Source organism: Anolis sagrei, chromosome 2 (genome assembly GCF_037176765.1).
Source record: "Anolis sagrei isolate rAnoSag1 chromosome 2, rAnoSag1.mat, whole genome shotgun sequence".
NCBI lineage: Eukaryota > Metazoa > Chordata > Lepidosauria > Squamata > Dactyloidae > Anolis > Anolis sagrei.
Window position 1 is genome coordinate 277,990,072 of NC_090022.1, and position 25,966 is coordinate 278,016,037.

Below are 25,966 nucleotides of genomic sequence, written 5' to 3' on the forward strand. Positions count from 1 at the left end.
CAGGCGAAACATCAGGAGAGAATGCCTCTAGAACATGGCCATACAGCCCGAAAAAACCTACAACAACCCATTTATTTTATCTATCTGCAAGGGATGGACGTGGATTTGATAGAGAAGCCTCAATCTCAAAAGGCTGTAAACATGCAGATGCTCAACAGCAGGGAGGGGGGCGGGACATTGCCTTCCTGTCAATCATTGGCTCCTTTTTTTTCCCATCTGGGATTGGGCTGCTTGAAGTGAAGCAAGCGCGCGCACAAGGCGGAGGGAGGGGGAGGAGGCGCGAGAGAGGGAGGGAGCGCGCGCACACCAGGCAGCCTTCCTTCCTCTCTCTCTCGAGTAACCAGGCAAGCCAAAACCTTTCCCTTCCCCAGCTCTCGCGAGAGTGGGCGAGGTTTCCGGTGTTGTGAGTGCGGCGCCCGTCAACATGGCGGTGAACCTCCGCGCCCGGTCGCTGAGGCACCTCCGCATCCGAGGTGAGCTTGGCCGAAGCCGGGAAGGGGAGAGAAAGAGAGGGAGGAGGCAAGGACAAAGAAGGCGGCGGCGGCGGCGGCTTCTCCCTTCTCTTCCTTTCCCGTCGGGTCCGCGGCCCCTCTTCCTTTTCCCCATCTCTCTCTAACCCAGATCTCGTTTTCCCCTCCCTGTTCCCCACACAGGCCGGAACGACAGCGGCGAGGAGAACGTCCCCCTCGATCTCACCCGAGGTAATTGGGGAAAGGAGAGCGGGGAGGGGGTTGCGTCTCTCTAGGCGTGTGTCTTCAGAATGGGAGTGAATGGGAAGCCGGAGATGCAGGCATGGGAGGGAGGGAGAAAGGAGGGCGAGGCCTGCCTGGAAGCCTTCCCAGGCTCAAGGAGGGCTCGAGGTGCATCTTTCGGGCAGCCGCTACCCCCTCCTTCTCCGCAAGAGATAGAATGGTTTATTTATTTACCCCACTCAGAGCGGCTTCCCAAATGGCAATAATTCAATGCCACACTAGCCGTCCCCTGCCACGCGTTGCTGTGGCCCAGTCTGGTGATCTGGAAAATAAAGTAATGGTTTATAATATATGTAATTCCTTTATGCTTATGGGTAAACAGTATTTCTTCTTGTTTCTATGTCAGTGTTGATGTGGAGATTGTCTAGTTTGCCTACTCTGAAACTTGCAACATATAATTGTCCTTATTATTATTATTATTATTATTAACTTTATTTGTACCCTGCTAACATCTCCTGATGTTAGCGCCCCTCCCCCCCAGTGGCGCAGTGGGTTAAAGCACTGAGCTGCTGAGCTTGTTGACCAAAAGGTCACAGGTTCAATTCCAGGGAGCGGCATGAGCTTCCGCTGCCAGCCCTAGCTTCTGCTAACCTAGCAGTTCGAAAACATGCAAATGTGAGTAGATCAATAGGTACCGCTCCGGCGGGAAGGTAACGGCGCTCCATGCAGTCATGCCGGCCACATGACCTTGGAGGTGTCTATGGACAACGCTGGCTCTTCGGCTTAGAAATGGAGATGAGCACCACACCCCAGAGTTGGACATGACTGGACTTAATGTCAGGGGACAACCTTTACCTTTACCTAACATCTCCCGAAGGACTCGGTGCAGCTTACAAAGGCCAAGGCCCTCAATAAAATAATAGCATAACTAATACAACAATAAAACTCATAAAACAAACCAATAAACATTAAAGCAATAACAGTAAAACATCAAAAACAATAGATCATGACACATTTAAAACTAGCGCCAGGCCAAATGTAATGAATAAGTTAAAAGTGCTGGACATGACAGCTGAAATGTGGCCCAGTCTGGTGATCTGGAAAATAAAGTAATGGTCTATCTATCTATCTATCTATAAATGCTCTGTGCATAATGAGTTCCTTAAAAACAAATGAATCAATGAACGAAATCACACCAAATTTGGCAACAAAATGTCTCACAACACAAGGAGTGACCATCACTTGAAAAATTATAATTTTGTCATTTGGGAGTTGTAGTTGCTGGGATTTATAGTTCAACTCCATCAACGATGGAATTGAACTAAACTTGACACACAGAACTCCCTTGACTAACAGAAAATACTGGAAGGGTTTGGTGGGCATTGGCCTTGAGTTTGGGAGTTGTAGTTCACCTACATCCAGAGAGTACTGTGGACTTAAACAATGATGGATCTGGACCAAACTTGGCACAAGCACTCAATACGCCCAAATATGAACACAGATGGAGTTTGGGGAAAATAGACCTTGACATTTGGGAGTTGTAGACACTGGGATTCACAGTTCACCTACAATCAAAGGGCATTCTGAACCCCACGAACGACAGAATCGGGGCAAACTTCCCACACAGAACCCCCATGACCAACAGAAATTACTTAAGGCCATCCAATCCAACTCCCTTCATCAGGGCAGGAAAACGTAAACAAAGTCCTCCTGACAAAGAGCCATCCAGCCATAGATATAGTTAGATAGATGGATAGATATGATTCACACACACAGATATATAGTATCATAGATTTGAAAGGGACCCTTAAAGAAGGACAATGATATGTTGCATGTTCCAGAGTAAACAAACCAGACACTCTCCACATCAACACTGACAAAGAAACAACAAGAAATATTGTTTACCCTCAAGCATCAAGACATTACATATATTAGAAACCAGTACTTTCTCATTCCCTTTATTTTCCAGATGAACAGACTGGGCCACAGCAACGCATGGCAGGGGACAGCTAGTAATATATGTGATTCCTTTATGCTTATGGGTAAACAGTATTTCTTCTTGTTTCTATGTCAGTGTTGATGTGGAGATTGTCTAGTTTGCCTACTCTGAAACATGCAACATATAATTGTCCTTCTTGGGATCCTTTCAAATCTATATTATATCTGTGTGTGTGTGAATCATATCTATCTTTGTCAGGAGGGCTCTGATTACATTTTCTTGCCCTGGTGAAGGGAGTTGGACTGGATGGCCTTAAGTATTTTATGTTGGTCATGGGGGTTCAGTGTGGGAAGTTTGGCCCAATTCTGTCATGAAAATCATGAAACACTAACATTCATAACCAAAAATCATAATCCAGGAGCCGTTCCAATCACATTGCCATTCACTTCGTGGCTGCATACAGCCCAGTGCTACTCTCCAAACGCTTCACCATATGCCCCTTCACCATAACCATAGAATAGGAGAGAGCGGGCCCACCTGGGGAGGGAGTTTCATAGCTAAGGGGCCACCACCGAGAAGGCCCTGTCCCTCGTCTTTGTCAGCCGCACCTGTGAAGAAGATGGGAACGAGCAGGGCTTCCCCAGACGATCTTAGTATCTAGGTTGGTACATGGGGGAGATACATTCAGACAGGTAAGCTGGGCCAAAACCATTTAGGGCTTTATAGGCTAAAGCCAGCAGTTTGAATTGTGCTCGGTAGTAGACTGACAGCCAGTGGAGCTGAAGTAGCAAGGGTGTTGTATGCTCCTTGTACGCCACTCCAGTTAGAAACCATTCCTAAGTGTCATTGTACTATTCCATATTCTCTAGTGGATTACTAACTGAACACTTGATCCCACATCCAGGTCTTTAGATTTTTCCTGAAGGTCAGGAGAAGGGGGTTGGTCTGATTTCATTAGGGATAGTCGAGTGGCCACCACTGAGAAGGCCCTGTCTCTTATCCCCACCAATCCTGAAAGGGGATGCAGGACTGAGAGCAAGGCCTCCCCAGACGATCTTAACCTCCTAGCTGGCTCATAGGGGGAGATACGTTCAAACAGGTAAACTGGGTCAGAACTGTTTAGTGTTTTATAGGCTAAAGCCAGCACTTTGAATTGTTTGGTAGCAGATTGGTAACCAGTGGAGCTGACACAGCAGGGGGTTATGTGTTTCCTGTGTGCCACTCTGGTGAGCAGTCTGTCTGCTGCCCGTTGGACTACTTGAAGTTTCTGAACAGTCTTCAAAGGCAACCACATGTAGAGTGTGTTGCAGCAATCTAATTGAGATGTAACAAGAGAGTGGACAACCTTGGCCAAGTCTGGCTTCTCAAGGTATGGGCACAGCTGGTGCACAAGTTTTAGTTGCCCCCTACAGTCACCCCCTCCGTTCCCACAGATTCTTCTCCAAGCCTTAAAAATATTCTTCAGAAAAAAAAACAAAAGCAAACCATGATTTTGCCCTTTTATATAAGGAACACCATTTTACTACAGTACTCCTGAACCAGTATGCATCTTGCTGTCAGTGGTTTCTCTATCTCCCTCTGCAATATGAAGTAGGGAAGGATTATGGGATGGAAAGATTGCACCTATAGTCAGCCTGCTAGGGAGGCCCTCCTCTCGATACCACCTTCCTTCCTCAAAGTGGGTACTAGGGAGAGGGCCTTCTCAGTGGTGGTTCCCTGCCTCTGGAACACCCTCCACAAGGAGATTAGACTGACCCCCACATTAATGATCTTTAGGAAGCAGTTGAAAAAATGGCTTCGGAATCAAGTTTTTGAAAATGGTTAATTATGAACTAAGAATGGAGGTTCTAACACAGGCATTGGCAAACTCCGGCCCTCCAGGTGTTTTGGATTCCGACTCCCACAATTCCTAACAGCCTAGTGGATGTTAGGAATTGTGGGAGCTGGGGTTTAAAACACCTGGAGGGCCGGAGTTTGTCCATGCCTGTTCTAACAGAATCAGTTTTGATTGGGTTTTATTGCTTTTACCAATTAGAGCAGATTCTAGAATGCTTTAGCAGTACTATGTATTTTAATTGTGTTAATGTTTCATACGGAGCCCCCGGTGGCGCAGTGGGTTAAAGCGCTGAGCTGCTCAGCTTGTTGACCGAAAGGTCACATGTTCGAATCCGGGGAGCGGCATGAGCTTCCGCTGTCAGCCCTAGCTTCTGCCGACCTAGCAGTTCGAAAATGTGAGTAGATTAATAAGTACCGCTCCGGCAGGAAGGTAACGGTGCTCCATACAGTCATGCCAGCCACATGATCTTGGAAATGTCTACGGACAATGCCAGCTCTTTGGCTTAGAAATGGAGATGAGCACCACAGCCCAGAGTCAGACACGACTGGACTTCATGTCAGGGGAAAACCTTATCTTTAACTTTTAATGTTTTATACTTCTATGGGTGATGTTATGAGCCATAATAATATGTTTTATTGAGATTATTTTCCCTATTGTGATTTGTCCTTTTGATTTGTTTGCTTTGATTTTACCTTTTGGGTTGTAAGTGTGATTGATAACTATGTATACTGTTTTTTCATATTGTAACTCAACCCAAGGGAAGAGGGGACGGGATATAAATAGAGCCTTGTTGTTATTATTATTATTATTTACAGATTCGGCATCCGCAGATTTCAGCACCCATGATTTGAAAATACCCCCCCCCCCCCCCCCCCAAATCCCCAAATTTAGAAATTGCCATTTTGGATCAGGGACATTTCATTACACCACTTTATTCTGGCCCCATCTACACAGCTGAATAAAATCCCACATTTTCTGCTCTGAACTGGAATGGCAGTGTGGACTCAGATAACCCTGTTCAAAGCAGATATTGTGGGATTTTCTGCCATGATATTCTGAACAATATGGCTGTGTGGAAGGGGCCATAATGTGATTTGAGGATAAACTGGTTTCAGTATCGGTAAGGAGCACTTTAACCGATAATGAGGGCCCACTGTCCTTGCTTTCTTCCCGAAATGGCTGCTAGGGACTTTACATCTACATCAGAAATTATTTGCACATTTATCTGGGATTAAATCTCATGGAGAACCCCGACTCCTCCTCCTATGTCAATGGATATGAATAGGTCTTTGCTCTTGAGCACAGTTGGGTTCAGCAAGAGAAAACATGTGAAGAACTGGCCAGTTTGGTGCATTTCTGCCCCATTGCAGGAGTCCTGCTTTTGCTGGGTTAGTTTCGTTTCATAAAATGATTGGCTGGGGGGGGGGGGGGACACATTTATTTTTCATCCCGTCCCCTATCTTTTTCAACGCCCATTTTATCACTTGGCCAAAATTTGGAGAGAACATTTTTCCCTTTTATCATGAAATAATGTGGCATTTATGGTGGGCAAATATGAAGAAATGGAAGGCAGGTGAAATAGTGAAAAACAAGCAGTCTAAACAAATAATGTATGGTGTTGGAGTGTTTTTGTTGTGTTATAGAAGAAAGATGTCTAAATCCCAAGAGGGAGGATCTCTGTCTGGTGAACTGTTTTTCCAGGGCAGTTTTGATAATTGGGGAAAGGGAGAGCAGGACCATGAAAACAAAAGGCAGCTGCTGATTTATTCTCAGGTTTTCTCTCCCCTAAACTCATTTTGCATAGTTTACCTTGCTGCAGGTTCATTGTTTACCACTGAATGCTAATAGGACTGTTACAAATATTTGAGCTTTTTAATGTTTCCGGGCTAATGCAGTTATCAATATGCCATCCCCAGGTCTTTCCAGAGGTATCCTTTTTTCTCCTTCGGATTGAATCTGTGTTGTCAATGGTCTTCTTGGAAATACTGTGTCACTGCCTGAGCATGTTTATAGTTACAGTTAAAATGAAGCATGCTTGTCCCTGTAGGCAAGCTGACTTCAAATATGACCGGATTTAGTCCTCAAGACATGGTGATGTTTGGAGTTTCATTCATAGTGGCATTTTTGAAAGACCTTTGGATGTCATCTTCTTGATGTAGAATTTTGCTTTGTGGTACATTTGCAGGCATATACATTCTTCTGTGAAGCATGTTAACTGTTGATGAGCTATGTAAACGTAACTAGTTATCAGTAGTACACAGTGTGAAAGATATGTCACTGTTCAGCTCTATGTATTTTTCAAAAGCTTTATTTTATTGCCTTGTGATTGAATATTCCCCAAGGTTGTTTACAGTAGATTAAAATAATACACATATTTACAGCAAAGGTCAGTGTGTGCTGTTTACAGCTAAGCATTTCCAGTAAAACAGACAGTAGAAGTGACATGTTCTTTTTTTGAAAGAAGAGGAGAAGCAATGCCCCTGCTACTTCTCTTTTGGAAAATGTTCAGGGATGGGAGGAAAGAACTTTAAACCTTACAGTAGCTCTGAATGTTGTACCCAGTGGCAGAGGCCACATTTTTGTTTTGTTCTGTTGTTTATTTGTTTTTAGCTGAGCAATCCATTGGCAATTTAACTATGATTTGTAAATATGTTAAATATTCACCCTTTGGCTACAAATTTAATAGGCTCAAGAGTGCTGCAAGCTATAGTTCATAGATCCTTTGCACTTCTGACACTTAAGATACTGATATTTTGCCATACTGATTTTCTTATAAAAACAATATAGCGACATGGAAGTAATAGTCGAAATAATATGAATACTCTAAAGGCATCAGATCCCATCGGATTTTGGAAGCTAAATAGAGTTCTAATTAGTATCTGGATAGCAGACCATTACTAAATACCAGGTGCTGTAGACCAGGGCTTCTTAAACCCTTTTTACCCACAACCCTTTTCCACCTGCAAAAGGTTTACATGACCCCAGATATATAATATATAGAACAGGTTTAAAAACCAAACATTTAATGAAAATCAAATAGCATTTGAAAGGGTTGTGAAACAGACTGATTTCCCTTTTTGTGGTGTACAGCAAAAGCATTTTCTTCAGAGTCCACTGTAAACACTGCACGTTGATGCTAACAGATATGTGTAAATGGGTGACATTCAGAAAAGTTTTACTGCTGAAATTTTCTTCCTCCCATATTGTTAATATATATGCGCCCCACTTTATCTCTCCTGCAGCTTGACATAAAAGCATTAGCATACAATTTAAAATATACAAATATGCAAACAGAATTAAAACAGAATTAAATATAAACAGTATTAGGAAACCACAGTTCAAGTCCATTAAAACATATTCAAAGTTAAAAACCGGAGCACCCCCTGATTTGTTCTTTAAAACCTTCATCTTTAAAAGCCTGTCTGAATAAAAAGATTTTAGCCTGCCACCGGAAGGACAGCAGGGAGGGGCCCATTCTGGCTTCCCTGGGAAGGGAGTTCCAGAGTTGAGGGGCGTCCACTGAGTCTCATTCCCACCAACCAAACTTGAGATGGGACTGAGAGAAGGACCTCTCCTGAAGATCTCAGGGCCCAGGCAGGTTCATGCAAGATGATGCAGTCAGCCAAATACCCTGGACCGTCTAGGACTTTAAAGGTCATAACCAGGTCTTTGAATTGTGCCCAGAAACAGACTGGCAGCCAATGGAGCTGCTGTAACCGGGGGGGGGGGGGTTCCGGTCTCTGTAGCTAGCCCCAGTTAGCAACCTGGCTGCAGCTCTTTGGACTACTCTTCAGAGGCAGTCCCGTGTAGTGTTTTACGGTATTCCAGACGGGATGTAACTAAGGCAGGTACCACCATGGCCAGATCTGGCTTCTCATGGAACGGGCACAGTTGGCGCACAAATTTTAATTGTGCAAAGGCCCTCCTGGCCACCACTGGCATTTGGGCTTCCAGGTTCATTGATGAGTCCAAGAGGACCCCCAACTGTGGACCTGCGTCTTCGGGGAGAGTAACCCCATTCAGCACAGGCTGGATCCCTATTCCTTGATTTGCCTTCCAACTGACCAGGAGTACCTGTCTGTCTTGTCTGAATTAAGTTTCAGTTTGTTTGCCCTCACCAGCCCATTACTGATGACAGGCACTGATTTAGGTTCAGGATAGCTTCTTTGGGGTAAAGAAACAAACTAAGCTATATTTCAGAGGAAGGAACTAACAAAATCACCTTTGAGTTTTTGTTGTCTAAGAAAACCCTATACAATTCATTGGGTCTCCATAAGGCAACATATAACAGACATGTGGAGGATAACAGAGTGTGATATTGCTATCAGGCTAATAATTCCTGCTGGGGAGGTATTGTGCATGCATGTACTGATCACCTTCTTGTGGGAAGGTATCATGTGGGCTTCCCTGTGTATATATGGCTCTTTTATCAAAATTCATTGAAGTGACATGGGAGTGGTCAAGGGAAATTGGCATCCATACTGCTTTGATATTAGAATATAGAATCCAATGTAGAAAGTAGTAGAAACTAACAGTATAATTTATTTTTGTTTTACCAAAATATAGTTTGACAGTACTGTTCATATGAATAATTAGATAAAATATACTTTTGACAATGCTTGCCAAAATCTCAGGATTTTTTGTTATTGGAGACATTCATCTATTTTATGCATTTTTTCTGATCATTCTCATAAGGAGATTCAGGGTTTTTTAAAAGTCTTTTTTATTCAAAACCAGTTTCCATGTTACCTTAGTTTGCTAGATTGGGAAATGCATCCCATCTGTAGGCAATGGGATCGTAAAAATTCTTTATTCATCAAGGACCTCTTTTTTCTTGTTTACATGAAAGCTGTTTAAAAGAATATACCTGACAAATCTAAACATTTAAAAATTAAAATTAAAACACATGATACTAAAAATAGTCTCAGTTTTGAAACCACTGGCTTTTATACTAATTTGTTAGGGAAGATATATTTGCTCTACTTATGTGACTGTATGACAATACCTCACAATATCGAAATGTCCTCTTTCCTTGCACTTTTATTGCTTTCTGCTGAGATTAACAGCTCACCAAACTGAATGGCTGGCAGCTCACTATTAGGGAATAACTGTTTTACATTAGTCAAACCAGTTTACACTGATGTCAAACGTTGGCCTTCACAAGGTTTATATTCACATTTGTGTCCTATCTTTACAAGGAGTTCAAAGATGTATACACCTGAATGGCCTGTTTTACCCACATACCAGTATTTTGAGGTAAATTAAACTGGCACCATCTACATAGCCATATAATGCAGTCATACAATGCAGTTTCACTCATATAATGTAGTTCGGTGCAGTCTACAGTGTCCATGTAATGCAGTTTCAACATGCATTATAGGACAATGTAGATAGGGCCTCTGAGAGGGTAGAATTATAGCTGAGCAAAGATTTGAACAAGAGTCATCCTGGCATCTTTCTGACTTACTACTGAGTACTCTCTATACCGGTCAGTAGATATAGAAAATGAGAGATGGGGTCCTATGGCTGTTTCTTTGATAGTCACTTCTCACTGTGTGGTTTAAGGGGATAAAGAATGAACCATCTGTGCTCGCTTCTTCCTCCTTTTGTGTTTCCTGATTTGTAGTGTCTGCACCGGGAAATTCGTTTATGTGGTTGTTCCAAACTAGTTATGTGAATCAGTTTGGAGTGTGAATGAACATGGTTGAATGCAGCCACTATGCCATAAAGATTATCTTAAGAAACAAGCTCAAATAGATACCTGTGTTCTTGACATGCCTAGGTTCTGTTCTCAACAATATTTAACAATTACATAGATGTTTTTTATCCATCTTCTCATTGAGAAATACTACTTTGGTTAAGAAATAGCCACATGTTGTTTTCTAAAAGTTATACATAATTGTTATAGAGTTATTCAGAAATCAATATTGTATTGTTCTGGTAAGCATATGTAGGCTTGCAGGTAATCTTGTTTCATATCTTTGCATGCAAACAGATATCTATCTTTTCTCTCTCACAGGAGACAGCATTCTGCAGTAGACTTTATCACCAAGGATTTTGGATTGTAATCCTAGATTGTTACTGAAAACCCATATTTTTCAGTTGTTTTTGCAATCATTTAAAATGTGCTTATTCACAAATATTGGTACAGGTTGAATATCCTTTATCTGAAATGTTTGATACTACAAGTGTTTTAGATGACATGTTGGGAGTGTAGTGTGATCCCTGTTATTTACAGGACACTAGATAATTGTGAACTCTGTATTTTAACTATTCTTGGTGTGGAGGGGGATGATACGTCTTGGAGTATGGGTAAATGAAACTGGATTAGGTGATTGTATTGTATTTGCATATACATAATGAGAATACCGGCCATATGACCTTGGGGGTGTCTATGGACAACACCGGCTCTTCAGCTTAGAAATGGAGATGAGCACCAACCCCCAGAGTCGGACACGACTGGACTTAATGTCAGGGGAAAACCTAATCTAACTAATGAGAGATCTTACAGATGGGACCTATCTAAACAGAACATTCAGTTATGTTTCATTTGCACCTTATAGGCATAGTCTGACGGTAATTTTATGTACCATATTTTTTATCATTTTTGTACATGAAACAAAGTTTGTGTACATTGAACAATGTATCACTATCTCAGCAACCCATGAAAACAACCTTTGGAATTTTTTTGGATTTCACTTGTCTCCTGTGCTATTCTAATAATATAATATATTGTATATACATATAATATTTGTAATATTATAATGTAATATAACATAATACTAATAATATGATATTATAATTATATATTTTATATTGCATGTAATATTACTAATAATATTACAATATAATGGTATAGTACAATATAGTTCTCACCTTCGGGGTGAGAAGGGTGGCATATAAATGTTGTAAATAAATAAATAAATAAATAAGGACGTACATTGTAAAATAGCTTTTAATAAACATTCCCATTTTAAAATTTATGAATTTCCTTTTCAATATAGTTACGTATTTGGAAAGTGTTTTCACAGTCAGTGGATTAGATATCCATTGGAAATAAAAGTATTTTCCTTTCTATTTCTTCCATTTTGTTAAGAAAAACATTACAATGTGTGACAGTTTGATCACATGAATTTTGTTTTGGCATGTTTGCTTTCTCACAAAACAAGTTTAAAACATTTTGCTAATTTTTTGCTATTAATTTCTCTTTTGCTTTTTGGCTTATGAATTCAGACCTCCTTTACATGCCATAAATACCTGTGGCAGTTTTGCTTACTGCATGTGTTGCTACCTGGCTTAGCAGGAGGATTCGTAGCCACTGTAGATGCTGTCTCAAGAAACCTAGTCACCATTTGAACAGCTTGGGGTGTATTTTTGGAAAAAATGTAATGTTTTTGAGATATTGCTTATTCGTTAAACAATAAAAAGAAGTACAACAAAATTGGTGATATACGTGTGATGTGTGAAGTCACTGCAGCTCCATTTTGATGTTGGAAGCTTGGAAAATGGAACAGGGTGCATTTTAGAGCATAGAAAATACCTCTGTTAGGATTTCAAATGAGTTCTGATTTCCTATTGTAATGCACGTTACGTATTCCTTTTTTAATAACTTGCTGGTCCTGGTCACTCATTGAAGAGTTTCCTTGCCAAACTGAATAGCCGAAAAAGAAATTCCAAATTAGGCATGGTCAACATTCTGATAACACCCCCCCCCCCCACACACAAAATGACTGTACATACTTTATGTGTCTGTATTACTAGAAGATTCATTCTGAAAGCATTTACTCATGTATGTTGTCAAGAGCCACAAACATCTAGTCTGAGTGTACCAAATGGAATTCATAAAGTTCCATGAAAAATTGACTTCAGCTATTAGTTCGCAACAGAAGCAGCCATAATGCTGCTTCTGTTCAATTTAAAGATATGCATGTGGAATTGGTAGTGGTGGCCAGGGGCACCTTGCCCCCCAAAGTGGCATCGGTGCTTTCCCCTCCACACAATGGCCCTTGTCAAATCCACAGGTCATTTCAAAATTCATAATTTTAATTCCAAAACCTGCCCCAACTTCACGTATTAGGTCAACTTATACATGAGTCAGCACTTTTTTTTTGGATGTCTACAAAATACTGTACCCATTGTATGAATTCTTGAAGTTGGGAAGGAATGTTACCTTCTTCAACAAACAGCACCTTGTTTGGGAATGATGAAGTAATTATTTTGTTAAAAGAAGACTTGGATGAGTTGAGTATGCATATGATAAAGTAGGTTAGGTGTTTCTCAGATACTTCCTTTGGTACAGCCATAGTTTCAGAACTAACCCATGCCTTTAATGAATTCACATCTTTAAAAAAATCTTTAAAATAATATATTCAAAGTATTGATAGCCTTTCATGGATGAAGAGTTAAGGTGACGGCTCCCTGAGCAGTTTATAAAACACTAGGAAAGTGAAGTACAGTATTGAAACGTTATGATAACGTTCCAGATACAGGACATTAAAACTTCTCAGTCAGTGTATGCAAAAATGTATGAATACATTTTCTAAAAACTGAAATCTAAAAACACCTAAATGATGGAACATTTTGAGACAGTGTTGAAAAGAAAGCAAGGACTCAGTACCCAACTGAGTCAGCCATTTGTGCAGTGAATCATAGCAAGCAATTTGAATGTTTTTATTTTTTTGGATGAGGTGGTATCTTTGCACATCCAAGAGCAGCATATGCTGGTTCCAAGAAGGGAGGTAGCTACTTGTGACCTGCTTCCTAGCTTATATTTATAATTTTAAAATTTATTGCCGGGACTTCTTTTACCAGTAGAATCAGAATAGATACCAGTAAACCTATATTACACATGAAGTAAATTGTTTATCTGACCACATAGTAATTTTTAAATAAAAGCACATTTAGTTTGAAATCCTGCTTAAAATTCAGGTGCCTGTTTCCATAATGGACACACTATGCATATCATATTTTTTCTGAAACTTTTTTTCCTCTCATGGTTTCATACAGCATAGATGGTTTGTGTGTATGGCTGTATGTGTGAGGATTATATTACAGGACTTAAATTATCTTTTTTAATATTTAAAATCAGAATCTTCATTGCTCCATGCTGGCCAGACAAACCTCCAATCAGTTCAAAAGCTTTACCGGGGTATGCCAAACTTTGATATATGTATTCCATATTCTATAGTATACTATCTATCTATCTATCTATCTATCTATCTATCTATCTATCTCTCTATGAGTTTTTAAAGGCTATGTCAATAAGTATTTTATTACTCAGAGGGAAGAAAACAATGTTCATGTCAGGGAGCAGAGTTTCTGACATGACTGTTATATTTGGTTTTCCTTATCCTTTCTTTGTTCATGTGTCGATTTTGCAGAAAAGTAGAAATTTTCAATAAGGTGAAAGCAAGATATCAGTGCCTGTTTCCTTTGTCATCTTAATTGTGTTTCAGAAATAAAACCTAAACCATTTTTGTCCATAATTTGTTGTTGTGTGCCGTCAAGTTTTTTTCTGACTCAGGCAGACACCTATCACAGGTTTTCCTTGGCAAGATATATTTGGAGAAAGTTTGCCATTGCTTTATTCTGATACTGGACAAGTATGGGTGTATCTATGCTGTAGAATGAATGCAGTTTAACATGGCTCAATACTATGCGAGTTGTAGTTTTACAAATGTTTTACCCATTTCTACCAAAGAGTGCTGGTACCTCGCAAACTACAAATCCCAGGATTGCATAATTTTGAGCCATGGCAGCTAAAATGATGTCAAACTATATTAATTCTACAATATTGATATGCCCTATGACTTGTCCAAGGTCAACCAGTGGATTTCTGCGAGTAAGCAGATATTTGTACTCATTCTCCCAGAATACTAATCTAGCACTCAGATGCTATACCATGCTGGCTCTTAGAATTTGCTTACATTTCAGTGGTAGTAAATTCCCACTTGTAATACATCTGGACTCATGTCTGTCTTCAAATAAGGATTAGTGGGTGTGGCCCAGAAATATTAATGTGCATCAAATTGGGTGTTTTCCCCCTAATTTGAGGTTCCTGGGCAACCATCACTAGTTTGTGCTTTGTTAATGTAGTGTAGTACGTCTGTAAACATAGTAGATGTTTTGAACTACTATTTTTTCTTAATCTTCAATTTCAGAGGAATCTATGGTATGACTCTTGGTTAGTATTTTATTGTTGTTTTACACTGAATACTTGGTCTATGTGTATTGCTGTTTGAGCAAGGATCAATACATTTCTTGGAGAATATATTGCTTTTTTTGAGCGAGGTATTGTGGTAATTTATTCTTCCCCACTCACTTCATCTTTAAACATTGACCTATGAGCAGACCATTGACAATTGACCTAAAAAATATAATGTAATTTTTGTAATAGTCACTAGAAGAAGATAATATTTCCTTGGAGGGGATAGTCTGGATACTCTTACCTAACTTGTGTCTACCACCGGGATTGTGGCGCAGCTGGCTGAGTGTCAGCTGCATTAAGATCACTCTGACCAAAAGATCATGAGTTCGAAGCCAGCCCGGGTTGGAGTGGGTTTCCAACCAATTGTGTGTAGCCTGTTGTCGACCTTTGCAACCTGAAAGACAGTTGCATCTGTCAAGTAGGAAAATTAGGTACCACATTAAAGTGTGGGGAGGCTAAATTAACTGATTTATGAGGCCATAAAGAAGACTCCAGCAAAGCATTCCAGTGGGGAAGCATGTGGGGAATGCGGAAGAGATTCATCAGCGTAGCAGTTGGATGATGAAAGCGACAGCTGCCTTGGCGGCCAGAAAAAGTTAAATAGCCTCTGTGTATGTCTGTATATGTTTGTATGTCAAAATTGGCATTGAATGTTTGCCATATATGTGTACACTGCAATCCGCCCTGAGTCCCCTGCGAGGTGAGAAGGGCGGAATATAAAAGCTGTAAATAAATAAATACCAATACCATATTTCTCTTGCAGACCCCTCTGATAATCTGAGAGAGATTCTCCAGAATGTGGCCAAATTGCAAGGGGTTTCAAATATGAGAAAACTGGGCCACTTGAATAATTTTACTAAGGTAAGTATTTTGCTAACTGATAAAATGTGCAGTATATGTTTTAACTTTGGGGCAATGGTACAAACGTTGATAACAAAGTTATCAAAAGCAGTCAATGATCGATGCATGATGAAGGTTTTACATTTGGTTATGGATTTGTTTGGTCATTCACAAGCCTTATAGTACAATAACAGGAACAAGATTTAATAAGAATGAATGCTGTAAAATAACTTTGAGCAAATAGCATTCATCTGGGAGGGGGAAAGGTCTTTCGTCACATACATCTTACATGTCCAAGTAAGCAAAGGTATCACTCTCTCAGCTATTCATGTGGACAGTTTTAAATTTTGAAGTATTTCAGATTTCAGAATTCTAGATAAGGTATGCTCAACATGTATTTAAGAAACCTATGGTTTGGCTATTTATGATGCTGTAAAAAGTAACAAAAGGGATGCTTTAACTACAAGAAGGTGGATTATATATCAAACCCCTTGGAATAACTTTCAATCTACAGTTCTGTGATTATGTTTAAACCTATGCTTTGTCACTACTTGTACAGATATCAGGAAGATGCAGCCCTCTTCTACATTACTCTATCCCAGGATCTGATCCCAGTTTACCTGATTTAAACTGGATTATATGAGTCTCTCCTTCAGATAATTTGAGATAAGGAGATAATCTGGGATCAGATCATGGGATATAGGGGCGGTGTGGAAGGGACCACAGTTTCATTTCACTGACCAATGTAAGACATGCATTTGTAATTATATTTTCCTTGCATACGTACATTGTCATCAAAACTGTAAAATGCAGTGTATGTATTCAGAAAGGGTATGTGTGTTTTATTGATGTAGAATGCTATTAACTACGTTTTGGGAAATCAAGTATTATGTTGAATTTTTTATTTAAAAAAAGACATTGTGATGCTTTATCCTCAGACAGTTTTACTGAAAGCAAGCCACTACCCCTCAGTGCTCTCATGTGATGTAAATTGTCTGAAGTATATACTGAAAACTAAACCTTCTATTCAAGGGAAAGACAGGAGGAACTGGTGATGTGATCTCCCAAACATGTGAGAGTCACACAGTTGTGTCTCACTTGACATGAATTCACCAGATCAAGTAACAAGCATAGTTGACTGCTGACAACCAGAAAGTTAAATAAAAAACTAGAATTGTGGTCTCTCTTTTAGCAGGCGATTGTGTGCCTTTAAAAATGTCCTCACTACACTCTTAAACCTTTTCTAAGCAACTAATACCGTGAGTCATCTCACACAAGCTACTGCTGTACATTCTAACCACTACCAGCATGCTAGTAGCTGGTTTTAAGCCTTTTTAATACCAGAGTACATAATTCAGCCAAAAACCCTTTTCATGTATACACATGTATAACTAAGGAAGCTGTCTTGTAGTTTATTGATCATTCCCTGTCAGGTCTGTGGAGTTGGAGTCAGAGTCAGAAGCAATTTTGTTCGGAGTTGGAGTCGGTAGAAATATATTGACTCTGACTTCAAGGTAAAATCTTACAATGCCAAATGCTTAGTTTGTTGCATATTTATATTTATAGGACGTTTTAGAAAGTTACCTTATTTAGAAATTTTTCAGATTAATATATTTTATGTTTTATTAGTGTTAGTAGCCTGATGATTGACATGGTGAAGATGAAATGCTTTGTACCGCCTTTTTACTAGACTAAATTTATTATTTCTAATTAATATACATTTGCCATTTATGGAGGGATTAAAGCTAAGTTGGAACTGAACAGTTGAGAAAGGGTCCAAGAAGCAGAAAATTACCTCCTAAGTCCACAGTAGTGCCCTTCTCTACTTCTGGGAGAAACCCCATGTTTTCTTGCTTCTATCTTTAAATAGGATGTGAGAGGATGTCATGCACGTTTGGTTAAAAAGGACTTAGAGCCGCCGCAAACTAGCCTCCTGCGGGAGCAAACCTTGCTAGCACGTCCCTGACGTCATGAGACTGCGCCTCTCACCCCACCCCTTTCTCCGCCCCTTTCTCCGTGCCAGAGTGGTTTTTCCTTTGCTAGGGCAGCATTGCCAGCGTACTCTCGTTGTTGAATTCTGCCAACAATGAGAGTACGCTGGCAATGCTGCCCTAGCAAAGGAAAAACCACTCCGGCACAGAGAAAGAGGCTGAGAAAGGGGCGGGGCGAGAGGCGGAGTCTCATGACGTCAGGGACGTGCTGGCAAGGTTTGCTCCCGCAAGAGGCTAGTTTGCGACGGGTCTTAGGAAACTCAGCGAGTTGACTAGTGTTAGTGAAATTTAGACAATAAGGTATCAAGGAAAGATTTTGTCCCTTGCCTGCCTGCACTTCCTGAAAAAAGTGAAAATCCTGTAAAAAGTTATACTTTTTATCCCCACAAGGATTCCTGGAGTAGCAGGTTTAGCCTTTTCCTCTGAGTAATTCTTGAAGGGAAAGTGATGATGACATGGGATGATTCAGTCTCCAATTTGAATAGCGTACTGTAGAGAGCAGATTTTCACTCCACTTTCACAAATGCAGCCGGCAAGCTAAACATTGGCAAGAAAGTAATGGTTTCCCTAACTTTCCTTGGTATCTGAAGTCCCTTTTTATCAGCTTATGGGAAATAATGGCTTTTTATTTAAAGATGTTATGGTATGTGTAGTGTGCTTGACAAACTAAATTATACCTGTGTGGTTGAGCAGCTAACATTTCTGCCTGCTTGGACAGTCTTTTTTGGGGGGGGGGGCTCTAGTTTGTTTCTGGGTGACCATTTTAATTGCACCAATTGTTGATAAGAGGTCAGCAAATATGCTATTAGAAGGAAAGGTGATATTTTGTTTCTTTCATTGCTCTGCTGTTGTCAAGCTCTTATCATTCTAATTTAAGTTGCCATTTAAGGCATGGAGACATGATTTGCTGTGACTCAACTTTATAGTATTATCCAGTCATGACTGGAAGTGACTATGAAAATGTTCTAACTCAAAATAGAAAATTATCAGAATTAAAATATATTGATACTTGAAATAACTCAACTACCCGGGATCGGTTAATTTCGCAGTATCATAACCACAAAATCTTGTCAAAACCACAAATTCTTCAGATAGTATAATTTATTAAAGTTAAAGTTTCATATTTTTCTAAACTAGTATGCCTTACATTCAATAATTTTTAAACTGGTATCTCAATCAACAACCAAGAAAAATAGATAAAGTTTAGGTTTTGGTTGATAGTGTATGCATTTTATATAAGTGTTCATATGGGAAGGAATTGTGACCTTATAATAAAGAATACTTACTTCTGTTAGGGATTTTAAACATCATGTTCCATAACACAATATATTTACAGTATTAAAAGTGATTATACAATTGTGTGCTTTTTATTTTATTCTGTTAATTATAGTATTAATAAAATATTCCTATCTGGGGACAGTGTACAATGTTCACAGTTTAAAGCATTTAAGTATATGTATTTTAAACAAGATTAAAAGACAATAGCAAGAACTGTAAAAACCACAACAATTTAAGTCTATTTGCTTGTGCATTTCAAAGTGATGAAAAGTCGTGCTTTGACTTGGCACCAGAAGGAAATCACTGTTTGTGCCAGTCAGACAAAAATGACATCAAGGAGTCATATGTGTTAAACCTAAGTACCAGAACAAGAACACCAATTTTAAAAACTCTTTCTACACATAGAAACTCTGAAGCATTCAAAGAGCAGCACCCAAACTTTGCTAGATACTAGGAATTCTGTGAATGTATTACAATGCCCACTGAGGCCTTGGTTTCATTGTGGAGTTCAAAAAGAAAATAAAGACTTGAGGAAGAATTTTGTTTCTGTGTGTAGTGTTTAGAAATCACATGAATGAATTCCATTAAATTTGTATGTTTTATTCCTAAAGCCTCCAATTAGAATTCTTGACATTCTTTTTAGTATTAGCTTCCATAACCAGTTAACAATAACATTCCATGAACAGTGAAGAAGACTATGAAATCTAGGAAATTTTGGGATGGCTTTTTATACAGTTCAAGTGTATGAAAATCTCAGAAAAGTGGTGTTCGCGCACAGCGATCTCTGTAGTAGGTAGTTTTTACAATTGTATTGCCTGATGCTAAAACCGTTTCTGCTAGGAACTCATAAAAAGGATGTCATGTGCATCGAAAGCACTGAAATATGACAGAAAATAACTTTTTACCTCCACATAGATTTATTGGTGGTAAGTAAGTATCGATTTATACATTGGTTTCTTACTGTTCTGGTAGCAATACTGCTATCCTATATCCCACTACCAAAATCATTTTTTATTAGTTGAATACTTTTTTAGTGAAAGTACTCATAAAGGCATGTAACCTTGTGTCTTTTTTTCAGTTTTCTAGAATCTATCATAAATAATCATGCTTCTTTTAAATGGGCTAGCGCGCGCACACACACCCATGTATGAGTGTGACCATATTTATGCTCATTGGTGGAAGGGGGTGGAGTTTCAAAAATGTGTTTTGGAACTCTTGGACGGCATCCTATGGCTTCTGAACTACCATGGCTTCTATATCAAAAATAATAGGGATCATTTCAAACAAAATTTTCATTCCTATAACAAGTAGCTAGCTTATTCTTGTAAGGATGTTTAAGAATATATTGATTAACATGGGATGAGAATAATAGCAACTTGGTCAATTCCCTTTTGCTGTTAACTTTGAATATAGCTCAGATTAGTTAATGGAGAAATCTGAGGAGGATGGAAAATTATGAACGGAATGTGTCAAAGAACTTAAAATATGTTTCTTACTTGCAGCTTCTTTGTAATGCTGGTCATAATGAAGAAAAGCTAGGTTTTACTTATGACGATATCATCATATGGTAAGTTGCTATTTGTTTTTTAGGAGTATTTGAACTATGCATTTAAAACTGCTGTCCAAATTAACATGTACCTTAAACAGTGTTTTCGAAGATGGATAGATAGACATAAGGACTCAAATAGATGTGAACCAATAAGAGGTGCTTAGTTTACTGCAGCTATTATTTCTGATAGAGTATGGTTGGTTTTTAGAAACTTGGCTCAAGATCTCGAGAGTACTTTATTTCAAAGATCACTGGGGTTTTAAAAAAATGTTTTGAACATTTTAGTATTATGTGTGTTTGTGGATGTGTTAGAGAGAGACCAGACAATGTGTACTGTGAAATTCATGCAATAACTAAAAAAAAAATACCACAGTTCAATTTTTTTGCCTAGAAGTATGCAACACATTCATTCTTTATAGGTCCAAATATAAAAATGATTATTTTTGTTATAGTAGCAGATAGAAAGTTATGTTTAGTAAAAGTTCACAGCAATTAATGCTTCTTTACTAAGGGTGATTAGCAGAATATTTTTCCTTTTTTCCTTTTATCATTTAATCAACATATGGCAATCCTATGAATGAGAGATCTGTAATTTGCCCTGTTATCCAAAGTCCTGCTCAGGTCTTGTGAACTCAGGGCCATGGCTTCCTTGACCGAATCTAATGTGTTTGTAGCTCATGACCATTAATAGTTTAAAATGCAGTTTGTTTTAAGAATAAGATGCAGATCTGTACAGAGAGTGGAAACATGGCTTCCAAAGTTATTTTTTGGTGTTAGTCATTACATTAGCAGATGACTTCAGTAATTTGATTGCTCTTCATAGTGGTATTATCTGTCTCTGATTGTCTCAAAAAGAAATGCAATAAATCTGTGCCACCAGTATTATTTCCTATAAGAGCCAGAGGACCTTAGGCAAATAGGGTAGTTTCCTGAAATAGCTATAAATGTAATCAAAAACCTGTTACTAAGCAGTGTGTTCAGTGGGAAATATCTTTTGTAACCCTGAAAGTGGTGAACAATTGGTCTCTGTTTGTACAAGTAGTACCATCCAGCTGAGCCTTTGAGAAGTTTAAGCTCTTTAGTACTGGATTTTATTTTGTATCTAAAGAAGCCTCAAAACAGGAAGTATTGGGCCACACACATTCCACCACTGTTCACTCCAAATACTGACATCAGAGACTGAGATGGCAAGTGTTGTTTAATGTTCTCTGGATTGTTGGTTGACTTTTTGGCATCACTGGGGGATTATAGCTGGTTTTGAAGCAAACCAATTACATGTGAAGCTGTTTAATTTTTTTGTATTCCACAGTTGCTTAACACTTTAAAACAGTGGTTCTCAACCTTCCTAATGCCGCGACCCCTTAACACAGTTCCTCGTGTTGTGGTGACCCCCAACCATAACATTATTTTTGCTGTTGCTTCACAACTGCAATTTTGCTACTGTTATGAATTGCCATGTAAATATCCAATATGCAGGATGTATTTCCATTCACTGGACCAAATTTGGCACAAATACCCAATACACGCAAATTTGAATACTAGTGGGGTTGAGCAGGAGAAGCAAACCAATTACATGTGAATTTAGTCAATTGGGAGTTGTAATTGCTGGGATTTATAGTTCATCTACAATCAAAGAGCATTCTGAACTCCACTAATGATGGAATTGAACCAAACTTAGCACACGGAACTCCCATGACCAACAGAAAATACTGGAAGGGTTTGGTGGGCATTGACCTTGAGTTTGGGAGTTGTAGTTCACCTACATCCAAAGAGCACTGTGGACTCAAACAATGATGGATCTGGACCAAACTTGGCACGAATACTCAATATGCCCAAATGTGAACACTGGTGGTGTTTGGGGAAAATAGACTTTGACATTTGGGAGTTGTAGTTGCTCGAATTTATAGTTCACCTACAATCAAAGAGCATTCTGAATCCCACCAATGATAGAATCAGCCCAAACATCCCACACAGAACCCCCATGACCAACAGAAAATACATGGTCTTTGGCGACCCCTCTGACACCCCCCTCGTGACCCCCGCAGGGGTCCCGACCCCCAGGTTGAGAACCACTGCTTTAAAAGGAGCACAGGGCAGATAATTTATTTCTTCCCCTCTTATGATAGCGGTAGCCTAATGTTTTATCATTAATATTGTCAATAAAGAGTAAGAGGTTGTTGTATCTTTTTCTGTTCGCCTCCAACTTGCTTTTTGCTATGTTTAGTTTGCTCATAAGTTTACTTTGCCTGTACGTTATGCTTTGTATTATTTTTATACTTACTGGTGCTAAAAGGTCAAACTAAACATGACTAGCCATGTATTTAAGCATAAGCTCTGGCCAGTCCTATAAATGGTATGTGTGTGTTTGTTTTAGCAAAAGAGAGGTGCTTAAGTATTTGGAGCCTGAATGACTTTCTCATTATGTGCATTTCAGTTTGCGGTTAGCTTTACTAAATGAAGCAAAAGAGGTGAGAGCGGCAGGTCTACGAGCCCTTCGATATCTTATCCGAGACTCCAGTATTCTGCAGAAAGTATTAAAATTGAAAGTGGATTACTTGATAGCAAGGTAATAAAAGCAGATATTGGAACTGCATTTTTTCATAATACCATTTGTATCAGGCTTGAGAAGGGTCCAAGCATCTCTTAGAGAGCTAGTATAAATTAATAACATCATTCCCACTCCAACACATACTTTTAAATTATTCATTACAAACAGTTTGTGACTCATGAAAGAAACGTTTTATTTTCAAATCACATTTTCTGCATTTCAGAAACTACACCATAATCCATTCTGAGCATTTTCTGCCATGATTCAGGCTCAGAAACTCTGCACCTGGTAGTACCTGAGAGAGTCTGTGATACAAAGTGAGAAAAATCTCAATGTATAAGGGTTAATTTAACTGCTGAAGCATACTTTCTTAATTCTAGAAAAAGGACTGGTCGGCAGCCATTGTTTATAGTGCTGCTTGTTCAGCTGTAACATGAAATTGATACATATATAAGAGGGTATTCAGAGGGAGAGATTCCACAAATGTCATCAAACTGGATCTACAATGTAACCTGTTTCCCCCTTTTACTGCAGTATTTTATTTAAAATATTTACTAGGCCTGTGCGGTTTCGTTCGTTAATTTCGTAATTCGTAAAACATTCGTTAATTTTTGCATTTACGGTACGATAACAAAACATATTTTCAAACCCGGAAGGGTTTTTAAATATCGAAACGGCAACTCCCACAGTATTTACGAGCTTTCGCCCGTTTTGTAAATGGGAAGGGCGGGGCGGCGCGAGCGCACACCCAGTGAGCCAAGCACCGCCCCTGCCTGTTGGGCGCCCGGCCCGCGCGCGCTCACCCTTACAACCGGCCTCCGCGCGCCATCCAATCGGCTCCGGCTCCTGCGCCCTCCTCCTCCTCCTGGCACTTCCTGCAACACAGCTGGGAGGAGGAGGAGGAGGAGGAGGGCGCAGGAGCCGGAGCCGATTGGATGGCGCGCGCGCGCGCTCACCCTTACAAACGGCCTCCGCGCGCCATCCAATCGGCTCCGGCTCCTGCGCCCTCCTCCTCCTCCCAGCTGTGTTGCAGCCAGGAAGTGCCAGGAGGAGGAGGAGGAGGAGGAGGGCGCAGGAGCCGGAGCCAATTGGATGGCGCGCGCGCGCGCTCACCCTTACAACCGGCCTCCGCGCGCCATCCAATCGGCTCCGGCTCCTGCGCCCTCCTCCTCCTCCTCCTCCTCCTGGCACTTCCTGGCTGCAACACAGCTGGGAGGAGGAGGAGGAGGAGGAGGGCGCAGGAGCCGGAGCCGGAGCGTAGGAGCCGGGGAGGGGATTCCTGCAGCGCCGGCTCTGCCTCCGTGGCCCGCCTGAGATGAGACCAATACCATCTGATTGCCACAAATTGAAGGCTGCATCCATCCAGGCTCTTTTGCTGTGAGTTTTCAGGGCTGTATGAGTGTATGACCATGTTCCAGAAGCATTCTCTCCTGACATTTTGCCCACATCTATGGCAGGCATCCTCAGAGGTCTGTTGGAAACTAGGCAAATGGAGTTTATCTATGGAATGTCCAGGGTGGGAGAAATGAAAGCCATTCAATGCTAATCAAGGTGACCATTACTGCAACATTCACACTTACAAAATGTTTTGTAAATATTTACGAAATTTCGTAAATAACAAAACATTTTTTTTGGAAAGTTTTGTAAATATTTTAAATATTGAAACAAGAAAACACCCCAATTACAAATCGATTTTAGAAACAAATTTTTTCTTGATCAAACAGGCCTAATATTTACATATTGCCTCCCAGCCCACAAGGGCGAAGGATACAATTAACAAATAAAACCAACAGAAAACATTAAAATACTTATGTAACACCTTTAAAGCAGTGTGAAAACCATCTATATAAATAAAAATGTAATGTTTGTTTGTGGGATTAACATAACTCAAAAACCACTGGACGAACTCCCGCCAAATTTGCCCACAAGACCCCTACTAACTCATTTGGGAGTTGTACTTGCTGGGATTTATATTTAACCTACAATCAAAGAGCATTCTGAGCTCCACCAATGATGGAATTGAACCAAACATGGCACACAGGACTTCCATGACCAACAGAAAACACTAGAAGGGCTTGGTGGGCATTAACCTTGAGTTTGGGAGTTGTAGTTCACCTACACCCAGTGAGCACTGTGGACTCAAACAGTGATGGATCTGGATCAAAGTTGTCATGAATACTCAACATGCTCAAGTGCGAACACTGGTGGAGTTTGAGGAAAATAGACCTTGACATTTGGGAGTTGTATTTGCTAGGATGTATAGTTCACTTACAATCAAAGAGCATTCTGAACCCCACCAATAAGAGAATTGGACCAAACTTTTCATACAGAACCCCCATGACCAACAAAAATACTGTGTTTTCTGGTGGTCTTCGGCGACCCTTCTGACACCCCCTTGCAACCCCCCCAGAGGGTCCCAACCCCCAGGTTGAGAAATGCTGCCTTAAGGCCATCCAGTCCAACTCCCTTCACCAGGAGAAGAAAACATATTCAAAGCCCTCCTGAGAATGAGCCATCCAGCCATAGATATAGATAAATAGATATGATTCATACACACACACACACACATGCCAGATATAGTATCATAGATTTCAAAGGGATCTCTAAAGAAGGACAGTGATGTGTTGCATGTCCCAGAGTAGGCAAACCAAACAATCTCTATATCAACACTGACAAGAAATACTGTATACCCACAAGCATAAAGAAATTACATATATTAGAAACCAACACTATTTTCCAGGTCAGACTGGGCGGCCACAGCAACGTGTGGCAGGGGACAGCTAGTCTTAAAATACAACTTAAAAACAAGTTTCAAACATGAAAGGCCATTTTTTCTGGCTGATGCAAGCACAAAAGGTGTTGCTACAAAGAAGATCCTGTTACATGGAAATATCCGCCTGATTTCTTGTGGTATCAAAAAATACACAGTAGAGACGCCACAGAGAATAACAAGTTTTGGCCAGTCTCATGGTTTGGGTTGTGGCCTGGGCTACCCTTCACCCTGGATATTTAGACCCTCATGCTACCCTCTCTGTACTTGGACCCAGCTCATGCATATGTGAGTGTTCAGGGATATTTACTTGTA

At 40.0% G+C, this 25,966-nt stretch overlaps 1 protein-coding gene across 5 annotated transcripts in view; it reads left to right on the plus strand.

Moving 5' to 3' along the window:
* The first annotated feature begins 328 nt into the window (after window positions 1-328).
* Window positions 329-25,966, plus strand: part of RICTOR (RPTOR independent companion of MTOR complex 2) — a 71,033-nt gene continuing 45,395 nt past the window's right edge. For all 5 annotated transcript variants that reach the window (XM_067464627.1, XM_067464630.1, XM_067464628.1 and 2 more), the window contains exons 1-5: window positions 329-473; window positions 654-701; window positions 15,439-15,536; window positions 20,287-20,351; window positions 22,768-22,899. In XM_067464627.1, the coding sequence (XP_067320728.1) occupies window positions 425-473; window positions 654-701; window positions 15,439-15,536; window positions 20,287-20,351; window positions 22,768-22,899 (392 nt within the window). In that variant the 5' untranslated portion in view covers window positions 329-424. The remainder of the gene's footprint in view (window positions 474-653; window positions 702-15,438; window positions 15,537-20,286; window positions 20,352-22,767; window positions 22,900-25,966) is intronic.